At 43.1% G+C, this 12,678-nt stretch overlaps 1 protein-coding gene across 2 annotated transcripts in view; it reads right to left on the bottom strand.

Annotated features, from left to right (window-relative positions):
• The window catches only part of PDGFA (platelet derived growth factor subunit A), a gene marked incomplete at its 5' end in the record, with an annotated part of 71,578 nt that overhangs the window by 27,338 nt on the left and 31,562 nt on the right, over positions 1 to 12,678 (bottom strand). For both annotated transcript variants that reach the window (XM_060282839.1, XM_060282840.1), the window contains 2 exon segments: positions 414 to 601; positions 4,051 to 4,155. In XM_060282839.1, the coding sequence (XP_060138822.1) occupies positions 414 to 601; positions 4,051 to 4,155 (293 nt within the window).

Genomic DNA, 12,678 nt, shown 5'->3' with positions numbered 1-12,678 from the left:
TCGAATGTTTTCAGAAGTTGAATGGACTTCCGGAACAGATTACGTTCAAGAACCAAGGTATGACTGTACCCAGGTTGAGAAAAAGGCTGGGCAAAGGTGTAACCAAGTGAGAACCAATAGGAATTCACACTGAGGGATGAGGAGGAGGAGGAGGATTTTTTAAAATAAAATAAAATAAATAAATGTGTATACTGCCCTATACCGGCAGGTCTCGGGGGCGGGGGGGGGGGGGGTTCCACGGGAGAAAATCACAATATAAAAACACAGAATACATAACCAAAATCAAAACAGAAACAACTGAATAACCTCCCTTGGCTGCCAAGGTGAACGATATGCGAACAAAATGCTGAACTACCTCTTTGCTCAAAACCCACCCACCCACCCCGCTGCACCTGAGTTCCATTTCTCCTCACCTTGACGCTTCTGTGGTGTATCCGCGACGGCTGGCATTTCACACTGCTGGTGTTGCAACAGCCCGTGCAACGCTTCACCTCCACGCACGGCGGCCATATCAGAAAGTTAGCAGACGTCGGGTCGATCTGACTCCGAGGTATCTCGTATATAACGGTTCGCGTTTTGCAGACGGCAGGAATGGCTTCCTCTGCAGAGGGAGAAATGGTGTACCCAGATAAGCGATGGCCTCTGCTTCAAAATAAAGTCCGCCAGCTGTGTGCCGGACCCCCAGTCTGCGTGTGGCATTGCTAGGGGGAAGGCCCATCCCTGTTCTTGCAATATACAGTGGTATCTCGACTTACGAATGCCTCAACTTCCGAAGGTTTCGACTTCCGAAGTCGGCAAACCCGGAAGTATTTTCGCCGCACGCACGGTCTGCGCATGCACAAAGCGCAAAATCGCACTTTGTGTATGCGCAAAATGGACGCTTCGACTTACGAAGAGCGCCGCGGAAGGGATCGCCTTCGTAAGTCGAGGTACCACTGTATAATAAACAAGAACTGTTGCGAGCGTATTGGGCTGTCCTTGCATTATTCACCCATAAGGGCATTCAGGACATCATGGACGAAATGATATATTGTCACACTGTGCAGATAGCATGCAAGAATATCCTATAACCAAGGAGATCTCTCCCAAGTCCACCATGGGGCTACTGTAGGGGAGTCTATTCTTCCTGTCCTGTGTGAGAGATAAACAATTGCCACCATATTTGTGCCTTCTGATCACACCTGAAATAACAGACCAACCTAGCTGTGATGAAGCTCTGCGTTTTGGCTTTTCTAAAAAATATATGGAAAAAATGTGATTTTTTTAAAAAAATAAATAAGCAGCACAGAGTCCACAATGACTCAGGAACAATAAATGCACCAGGAGCAAAAGCAGTGCAGCTTTCAGAGGGCTTTCCTAGGTAGCAATCTAGGTCTAAAAAAAGGTAAAGGGTAAAGGGGCCCCTGACCATCAGGTCCAGTCGTGTCCGACTCTGGGGTTGCGGCGCTCATCTCGCTCCATAGGCCGAGGGAGCCAGCGTTTGTCCGCAGACAGCTTCCGGGTCATGTGGCCAGCATGACTAAGCCACTTCTGGCGAACCAGAGCAGCGCACGGAAACGCCATTTACCTTCCTGCCGGAGCGGTCCCTATTTATCTACTTGCACTTTGATGTGCTTTCGAACTGCTAGGTGGGCAGGAGCTGGGACCGAGCAACGGGAGCTCACCCCATTGCAGGGATTCGAACCACCGACCTTCTGATCAGCAAGCCCTAGACTCTGTGGTTTAACCCACAGCGCCACCTGGATCCCTCACAATCTAGGTCTACCTGATAGCAAAACAGGCTCTAGACAACAGCAATTCTGCTCTGTTTTAAAAGCAGCCTTCTGTTCTGATAGTTCAGATTTCATATTTGATCTGGCAGAGAGTATCTTCTGAGCAAGCAGGTTGCTGAACCAGTTGTAACAATGCACGTTCATAAAACACCGCTGTTTAAGGTCAATTAGTAGCCATTTAATTCTAAACACCCTTGCTTCTGCCAGAACGCTGCTGTTAACAGTACTGTTTATTAGGGTGAATATTGATGTAATATTTTAAAATAAATTGCAGCGACTTCCTCCCAGCTCCGCAGTTTGTATGATATAAGGCACAGTTCGTGAAGTTGAATGTGCTGGGTAAACGGTTTGTCTTTTTGAATGCATTTAGTCCCATATATCAGTTTAAATAATAACCCATTATCTTCTTTTCGTTCTTTTTTTCTGAAAGGAAACGTTTTAAAAAACAGTTGCAGCCGTGTTTCAGGAATTAGGGGGAGGTATTTGATGATAACTAGGAAACTAGCCAATCAAGGATATTCAGAGATGACTTTTGCTGCAAACTCACTGAACTGTTTTCGGTACTTCTGTCTGGTGCCTGACTGTGGAAAGCAAATGGTATTTTTGGGGCAATGGTTTTATCCCTCCAAAACAGCCCCATACCTTTATAAACGCTGAGAGGAATTCAATATAGTGCTACAGCGCCATTCACATGCTTTTGCATTCTGTTTGAGCTTTTTACACAACCCAAACGCCACTTCTGAAATGATAGTGGAATATGGTGGAAGTTTAGCGCTCATTTCTGTGTTATTTACTTAAAAAAACAACAACACACATTTGCAGATAATACGGAAATGAGTGCTAAACTTGAAGTACGCTTTCACTATAGTCCCAGTACGTTCCACTATGGTTCTGGAAGTGGCTCAAATGCAACATTGATATTAATAATTAGGGAACCGTTGCAAATATGGAATAAACTGTAATGCGAAACAGCCTAAGTGAGGGTTCCTTAGTGGTGTATTAGCTACGGTAGCGGGATGTCTTGTGCAAGAGAAGGTTCCTATGGATGGATGTGCAACAATTTGCTGTAGCCCCAATACTTGCCGTTGCACAAACATCCACAAATATAACTGTTGCACTGGGTTCCATATTACACAACTACTGTTCTCTCCCTGACACTAGTACCCTTGCAGCAATCAGGGGGGCAGGAGGGGGGCGTGGTGAGGGCAAACCGCCCCAGGTACCCTCACTGATGGGAGTGACATCTGGCGCTCAGCCCGCCCGTGACTCCAGCCTAACAACTATTCCTACTACAGTGATACCTCTACTTACGAATAACTCTACTTACGAATGTTTCTACTTACGAATGGAGCTCCGTCTGCCATCTTGAATGCCGTTTAGATAGGATTTTTTCTACTTACGAATTTTTAGATAGGGTTGCTTTGACTTACAAATTTTTTCTCCCAATGCATTCCTATGGGATTTTTTCGACTTACGAATGTGCATTCGGAACGCATTAAATTTGTAAGTAGAGGTACCACTGTACCGGCATTCTCAGAACAGCAACTCGTGCAGCGATGCAACGGGCAGACTCCTCTAAGGTTGAGCTGCTTGGTATGTTATTTGCTTTGTAAAAAGACCTATCACACCCAACACAGAGATGCCGGTCCAGCCTCCTTTTCCCCCTCAGAGGCTGATGGTTGAGAATGAAGCCAGAAGTGGGTCACACAGAGATCCAGCAAGCAGACTCTTCTCTGGAAGGGTGATCTGGGCTCCCGTAGGCTTTCCGTTATTTAATTAGCTCTTCCCAACGTGATCTCAGGGTTGTACCGGTCTGTGGCCAGCGCCTCATCTGAAAACGACTGAAGGGAATAGACACTGCACTGCATTTCCTAACTCACATTTCCACGTGAGCATGCTGCAGCAAAAGAATGAATTTTCTGGATGAGCTACCCCACTAGAAGTTAACTGACTTGTGCAAAAGAGCAGAAAATAATAATTTAAAAAAGGTGTATGGGGGAGTGTCCTTCTTGGGTTTATAACAGGCATAGGCAAACTTAGCCCTCCAGATGTTTTGGCCTACAACTCCCACAATCCCTAGCTAAGAGGACCAGTGGTCAGGGATGATTGGAATTGTAGTTTCAAAACATGTGGAGGGCCGAGTTTGCCAATGCCTGGTTTATAAGGTCTTTTTTCTTTCTGCCCTTAAAAAAGACTCATTTTTCAGGACCAGTCCTTCCATCCCTGCCTCATGGCATTTTTTTTTAAAAAAAATATGTTTTGTTTCCCCATTCCTTACCAACGCTTCTTTTCCTGCGAATAGGTCTGGGACGATTTTCTTGCCCGTGTTTGACAGAGTGGATGCTATGCGATATCAAGTTTGTCTCTGACGGATCATCATATCCTAAAAACGAGACAACAATACAGTCAGCCCTGTTTGTTATTGTTTATTTGGTTATTATTGATTTATTTAAAAGAACCTACTTCATCTGAATATATTTTTTCCCAATTACAAAGGAGCAATACATGAACCAACATTAGATTAAAGCCTTCATTAAGTCTTTTACACACACACACTTTAAAAGAGTCATTCTATGCCAGAAACAAGAACCACTTTCCTAGGAAATCATCCTTGAAATTATTTGTTTTATATAAATCATTTATACCTCTCCCTTCCAGCTCTACTATTCGGGAAGTGGCTTAGCAGCAATAAACTCCATTATGTATATTTTTTTTAAAAAAATAAAAAAATCTAACACATACCTTACCAAGAAATGTCTACAGGCAAGAAACAGATTATTTGCAAAGTACTTGGGAGTTTAATTCCAAACTAAGGAAAGCAAAATTAACTGCTCTAACCACAAAACGTCAGGATGCAATTCAGGCCCGGAGGCCAGAGGCAATTTCCATAATGAATAAACTCTCAAGCTCCAATCAGAATCATCTTTTTTTTCTTTCTAGAATGGTTGGATATTGGGCGCTGTATCTGTTTTGCTACGAGAAGGATTCATACTCACCTGTAGTATGCTAAGTTTCATTAAAAACAATAAAAATTAAAACATGAAAGTCAAACATGACAGCATGGAAACATAAACAAGACCACAGGGCAAGCAATTTGGGGGGGGGGGGCTCAAGTACCCTCTGAAACAGTCATATCTTAACCGGCTAGCTGGGATGCTACCACTGAAAAGGTGCTACAATGGAAAGAAGCATTTATTATTATTATTATTATTATTATTATTATTATTATTATTAATTCTTACTATTATTCATTAAATTTGCATACCGCCCTTCACCCCCAGATCTCAGGGAGGTCCACAGCAGAAAAAATACAATATAAAAACACAAAATGCAGAATAAAAACAAAAACAAAACAATATCCCTCCTTCCCAAAATCACATTTTGAATAAAATAGGATATTAATCAGCCAAAGGCCTGGTTGAAGAGGACCGTTTTCACCTGGCACCTAAAGGTGTATAAGGAAGGCACCAGGCAAGGCTCCCCGGGGTGACCATTCCACTAGCAACGGGAGGAAAGGCCTGGGCCATATGTCACACTAAGACAAGCCATGGCCTTAGCGGAAATGTGTGAGCTCCCAGAAATGTGCTTGCAGCTGCTTTGATCCTCCCCAGGTCTTCTTTGCTGCCGTGCCTATCTATTTCCTGTTTTCCAGCTTGCGGTTAGTCTGGAGAGAGACCTAAACCACAGGCCTGGATTCCTACAGCATGCAATGCCAAACCTTGTCTTAGCGGACCAGCGAGGAGCAAAGCATTTGCAAAGTGCTCTCCAGGAACCTGCGCACTGTCTCACCATAGCAGAACATCACTCCTTGCCTTGCCTTGCCAATTACCCCGCGCAGAGCTAAACTGGCACTCCACGCAGGGACTGACTGAGTGGGCGGCAAGGGGGGCGGTTTAACGACCCCCTTGGGCCGTATCTGGCCTGCAGACTGTAGTTTGCAGACCCCTGCTCTAAACATTTTCCTTTATCTTGTAGGATGCAACATCACAGAAAGCAGTCAAAAAGTGGACACACAGGGAGATGTTACTCCAGCCAGGAGGACTTCCTGTGACACTGGTCCGGAGTATCCTCCCCGTCTGTGTGACCAGGTAGATGGGTGTAACCCTGTGAAGCCCCATAAAAAGGCTGGTCACACAGTCATCTTCCTCTCTTGCTGCTTTTGCTGTCTGCTGGCTCTCAGCCAGCAGCACATGGGCTCAATCTCCACATGGGATTAACCCACACTTTCTTCTGTAGCTACAAACTAAAGCCTGCCTTCAGGAAACCTACTGTGAACTGAATGTAAGTAAACTTCTCATTACTTTTAAGAGAAGACTGTTGTTTCTTTATTCTTTTTAAGGGGAATTTACCAGGAACAAATCCAGTCTGGACAAGCTAGTCTGGATTCCTTAACTCAAGAGATTCAAACGAATCTACCAACTAGCTTCCTGCAATATACAAGGGAATGTACTCTGCTACAAGCTCACTGGCGTTGAGTGAGGAAGGATAAAACTTAATCAATATATCCTCTCCTGCTATCCACAACATTCCCACCCCTGGAGAAAAAAGAGAAAATCATAGAATGAGCCTATGAACATGCAACAGGGTCTAATTTATATAGACACTTCCCCGAATATACGGACAAAGAAGGTGAGGCCAGGAAGCACAACTTCTTCTCCCTCTCCACACAGTCGCAATCATACAAATAAGAATAAGAATATTATTATTATTATTATTTAGACCCCGCCCATCTGGCTGGGTTTCCCCAGCCACTCTGGACAGCTCCCAACAGAATATTAAAAACAAAACTTTAAAAACATTAAAAACTTCCCTAAACAGGGTTGCCTTCAGATGTCTTCTAAAAGTCAGATAGTTGTTTATTTCCTTGACATCTGATGGGAGGGCGTTCTATAGGGCAGGTGCCACTACCGAAAAGGCCCTCTGAACGGGAATGTGTGAAAAAGCTTGTCTATCTGTTATTGTATGGCCTTTTGCCTGCACAATTTACTCTCCCACCCCTATGCACACTTGTGATCATTTACACCAGTCAACTGATCAGAATACTTTACGCTCCTGAAGATACCCCATTTATTTATGTCGCAATAAATTTAGGTTTAAGGCAGACAACCAACGCCCTGCAATTCAGGAATCTCAGCTAAAGCATCTGTAACAGTTGACCATCCAACCTCTGCTTAAAAACCTCCTCTGAAGGAGATGTTTTGGACTACCAGGTCACAGGTGTGCCACAGAGATATGCTAAGACAGGCTGGGCTAGTAAACATTTCTATGGGCAGCTAACTTTTGCAGGCTTATTTGCAAGGCTCTTACGCAACCTGCCCATAACGTAGGAAAGGCCAGCTTCCACATGAAAGCACACAGAGCCCATGAAAGCCTACAGATTTGGCCTTGTTCCTGCTTCCACCAGCAGCATAAGGTAAACTCCACGGAAGAACAGGGTGTTCGTGGCAATCCCTCCCAAGAGATGCCATCCTGCAAATTTACTTGTTTAAAAATCTACTTGTTTAGACAGGTATTTGCATACAACTCTCCATAAAAGCTGGGTTTTATGGAACTTAGTGGCACAATTACAGCATGTTACGCTGTTTTACATGGGATTCGTATTGTTTTATTGTTCTGTGAGCGGCACAAACCACTTTGGTCTCCCTTTTGGAAGGGCAAATCAGAAATACTGCTTTAAACACAAGTGTGTGAACTTTTTTATCGTATCTTTAATGTAGATTGGATGTGTAAGACTGTCTTTCTTATAGGGAAGGCTCGTCTATATCTAGCCTGACATTCTGTTCTCACAGAGGCTAACCAGAGGCCCATGGGAAGCCCGTGAAGCAGTGCCCCCCAGCGACTGGTACCCTGGGGAAATAATACACAAGCCATCATGTTTAGTAACTTTAATGACTAATGGCCACTGGTAAAGGTAAAAAGGTAAAGGACCCCTGGACAGTTATGTCCAGTCAAAGGCGACTCTGGGGTTGCAGTGCTCATCTCATTTTCAGGCCGAGGGAGCCGGCGTTTGTCCACAGACAGCTTTCTGTTGCCAGCATGACTAAACCGCTTCTGGCGCAACAGGGCACCGTGACGGAAACCAGAGCGCAATGAAACGCCGTTTACCTTCCCGCCGCAGCAGTACCTAGTTATCTACTTGGCACTGGTGTGCTTTCATGACTCACCCGCTTTTAAAGTCATCCAAGGCAGTGACCGGCGGGAGCAAATTCCATAGCTGAACTATGTGTTCCGCAAAGAAATGCTTCCTTTCATCTGCCCTACATCTGTCCCCAAGGCCACTTTAAGTCCTTCTCATCCAAAAGACAACTTAACCCTGCAATGCTACTCCTGGAAGTGCATAAATATATGAAGATGGGACACTATACCTTGAAAGCACATCCCCACCACCAAGAATTCTGGGCAATGTAGTTTGTTAAGGAGATGGTGTGTATGCATTTGAAAGTTCCTGCTTTTCCAGCCAGTGAGAATTTTTTTTTTAACTGGAGGGGTTGGGGATTAAACTATGGACCTTCTACATGCACAGCATGTGTTCTACCTCTGAGTTATGGGCCCTCTCCAAAACAAACAGTTAAAAGCAGTGCAGAAGTGTGCATTTATCCAATGTACAGTTATCAAGGAGAGTGTTGAACAAACAAACTCTTATCAACACACATCCGGGGTCACTCGAGGCAGACTCCATAGGCAGAAACACCCTTTTAGGAACGAGTGGGGCAGACCTTCTTGTTTCAGGAGCTAAAATATTCGTGGCCAACTCACTCTCTCTACACATCCAGGATTTCTTATATACAATTAAATGGGTTCTGAGGTGTGTAACCTAAAGACATACACTGTGTGTGTGTGTGTGTGTGTGTGTGTGAGAGAGAGAGAGAGAGAGAGAGAGAGAGAGAGAGAGAGAGAGAGTGTGTGTGAGAGAGAGAGAGAGAGAGAGAGAGAGAGAGAGAGAGAGAGAAATAGTTGCTTTGTGTTAACAACATTGCCTTAGTTTTTATGATACATGAAACACAATCACCAAAATCCACTGGTGTGTTTGCTTGCAATACAGTGGTACCTCGGTTTATGAACACAATTGGTTCCGGAAGTCTGTTCATAAACTGAAGTGTTCCTAAACTGAAGCGAACTTTCCCATTGAAAGTAATGGAAAGTGGATTAATCTGTTCCAGGCGGTCCACAGAGTACTTAAACTGAAGCGTTCATAAACTGAAGCGAACTTTCCCATTGAAAGTAATGGAAAGTGGATTAATCCGTTCCAGACGGGTCTGTGGAGTACTCAACCTGAAGCGTACTTAACCCGAAGCATGGGTGTAATTGGTTCCGGAAGTCTGTTCATAAACTGAAGCGTTGATAAACTGAAGCGAACTTTCCCATTGAAAGTAATGGAAAGTGAATTAATCCGTTCCAGATGGGTCCGCGGCATTCGTAAACCGAAAATTCGTAAACCGAGGTGTTCATAAACCGAGGTTCCACTGTATATCCTTGAAAGTGGGCAATGTATTTGATCCCCATAAGATGATGACTTTCTTCACTCCCATGAATAACATCGCACCCACATTTGTCCTACCACCCTAACGAGTGGTGTTCATTAGTTCCAAGAGGCACAAAAGTATATTTAGCAATCATAGAGGGCAGTTCGGATCCCCACCAAAGCTCATCGAACCCAGTTCAAACAGATAAAAGTCTCAGTAGCCATGCATCTTTCCACTGGTCCATATCACTGAACTGAAATCCAGGCACGCCTCAGTGTTTGATACTGCAATGCTGGTCTTTGACAGGCTGTGCTTAATAAAAATGGTTCCGTAGAACCATCCAGGTTGTCCCACATTTCAGCCTCCAATATTGAGCAAATTGTTAAGCCTTCTAGGCTCAGAAGAATACAATGAAGGACTGGAAGACAGCAGACACTTTTAGCACAATTCAGTTAAGCATAGAAGAGGATATTTGCAATAAAAGGATCCTTGCTGTACAGTAGTATAGATCTGCGAAGGTTGTCTTCTATAAATCATGTTGTTGTTGTTTTAAAAAAATGGTCCTGTACCATTCTAGTCAGAGACAACACCTTGCCGACAAAGGTCCGTATAGTTAAAGCTATGGTTTTCCCAGTAGTGAAGTATGGAAGTGAGAGCTGGACCATAAAGAAGGCTGATTGCCAAAGAATGGATGCTTTTGAATTATGGTGCTGGAGGAGACTCTTGAGAGTCCCATGGACTGCAAGAAGATCAAACCTATTCATTCTGAAGGAAATCAACCCTGAGTACTCACTGGAAGGACAGATCCTGAAGCTGAGGCTCCAATACTTCGGCCACCTCATGAGAAGAGAAGACTCCCTGGAAAAGACCTTGATGTTGGGAAAGATGGAGGGCACTAGGAGAAGGGGACGACAGAGGACGAGATGGTTGGACAGTGTTCTCGAAGCTACGAACATAAGTTTGACCAAACTGCGGGAGGCAGTGCAAGACAGGAGTGCCTGGCGTGCTCTGGTCCATGGGGTCACGAAGAGTCGGACACGACTAAACGACTAAACAACAACAACCATTCCATAGTCCTTTTACTGAACTATGTTTGCTTAAAACTGGATAGTTTCATTATATTCAGTACACAATGAATGAAAATTGTTCCTTATATGTAGACCCCACAAGGAAATGTAGCCATCTTCCCTTACAGAATGCGCTTAAGTATGTTGGCACTAGGCGTTCTTTCATGTATATGCTGGGCTCAACTTTTAGATATTTGAACGTTTGGCCTGATCTTTGGCAGGCAGGACTGTTGTTTTGCATTTTAGGGGTGCAATTTATTTATTGCTTATTTGTTAAATTTGGATCCTGACTTTCCACAAAATAGTGATCAAGTTGGCTAAACTCATCAGCACTCCACCCCACTTCACTGTACTTCTGGCCGCCATATATAACTACCCATAATGCAATGGAACAATACTATGGCATGGCGTAGCATTTCAATGGATGTTAGTGGGAGGGGGCACAATTTTTTACACAGCAGCTTGTGGTAACGCAGAGGCTGGTTTTTTTCACTGGTGGCCCCAGTACTGTGGAATGTGCTTCCTACTGAAACACAAGAGGGCCCATCAGTATTGGCATTCCACTGGCCCCTGAAGACACAACAGTATGGGCAATCATGTCCTGACCCAAACTTCTGGTTTTAATTGCTATTTAAACCGTTACACTGTTTTAATAGATTTGCTTATTATAAATTGAAATTTATTTATATATTTGCATTTCTAAACCACTTTAAAACTATTTTTAAAAATCACTAGTCAGTAAGATTTGATTTAAATCATTTTTTTACAGAAAGACTCATTCAATTATACATTTTCAGAGTAGTTTTTACGTTATATCAAAAATTACTGATTTGGTTATACTACTAGAAATACATAGACTGATAATTATGAAATTATTGTGAGGTTTAGTAAGTTAACTGTTTATATTTGGAAAACTTTACTGCTGAACTTTAATGGAAGGATAAAAATAATCATTTCCTTAATAACAATTCAAACAATTTGTTTAACTAAAACAACATTATAGCATGTGTGTATCCATGTTTGTTAACTGATGTGGTTAAACAATTTTTTTATTAAAAAAAACTGAATTTTAGCACACACGAAAAACTTAAAACAATCCTTTTTTCATGATGAATAGCCTTTGGACTATAACGTAACGTAAATAGAAAACTATCTTTAGAAATGCATTAGAATATGCATTTGGGGCACTGTGCAAGATCACAGCCCTGAAAAGCAATTTTTTGGAGGGGGGGGGATTGCATACAATCGTGGGTGGAGTGGAGTAAACAGGACCTCAGTTGTCGAACAGGACAAAAGCCAGTATGGTATAATGAACAGGTGAGATCCGGTTTCAAATCCTCATAAAACTCATTGGAGTACCACGGTCCCACTATGATCTCTCAGCCTAATCCACCTCAGAGAATTCTTGGGAGGAGGAATAACTATTTACATGGCCTTCAGATCCTTGGAAGAAGAAGGGGGGAAAGGGATATAAATGTGAGAAATATAAGAAGATGGACTTTTAAGTAAAATCTGGCAGATTTTGAGAACGAAAGCCTGGAGGGCAGTGCCTTGGGATGTTTAATTATCATTGCACAGCACCTAGCATAAATTTGATGATTGCAGCTCCCCCTCTGCACACTAACAATGCTGCCTCTATAAACTATAAACTCTTCTGACTTTTTTTTAATTAAAAAAAACACTCAAATAATTTGAGGACAAGAAGCAACTCGATGACTTTTCTTTTTCAGCCTCTCTGTTGCAGAACGAATCTTTTACAGAGAGCCTTAACCTTTCAGAGTGGCAATCTGAAACAACTGCAGACTCTGGGACGGCATCCAGACATGTCCTGTTCCTTAAATAATCCAACCACATGGTTCAAGGGCCATGAGAAAAAGTAAAGATAGAAAACTTGGCATTTTGCTTATCGGAAGACAATGAAACAGTTGAGGAGATTGGGCAGGCAACCGAAAGCTAAAATGCGGGGAACAGATGGGAGTGAAATTAGCAAGTTGCCAGCGCATTAAGAGCTCTTATTATCAATGTTGCGGTTTGCAAAAATGCCATTTGCAACAAAATGGGGAATTTCAATATAACAATGCTCAGGCAGGCAATGCAGCTGGCTGTGGGCTCAAATCCGATTATCTTGATGCACAGAAGGTTCATAGGGAAAGTTGAGACAACTTGGTAGCAGTTCATAAGTAAAATGAGAAACTAACAAGAAGCCTGAATGTATATATCTTGTGGGGGGGGGAACCAAACCCTTGTGATTTCTCAAACGTATCTTGTGATTTTGGGGAGCTGATTCACCTGATTCAACACCTGATCACCCTCAAGTGGGTGGAAGGCTGACTCATCATGCGATATGTTTATAACATGATAACGGGATCATTTATA

Source organism: Zootoca vivipara, chromosome 14 (assembly GCF_963506605.1).
Source record: "Zootoca vivipara chromosome 14, rZooViv1.1, whole genome shotgun sequence".
NCBI classification, from domain to species: Eukaryota; Metazoa; Chordata; class Lepidosauria; order Squamata; family Lacertidae; genus Zootoca; species Zootoca vivipara.
The sequence above is the reverse complement of the archived record's forward strand: the minus strand, read 5'-3'. Positions and strand labels throughout refer to the sequence as shown.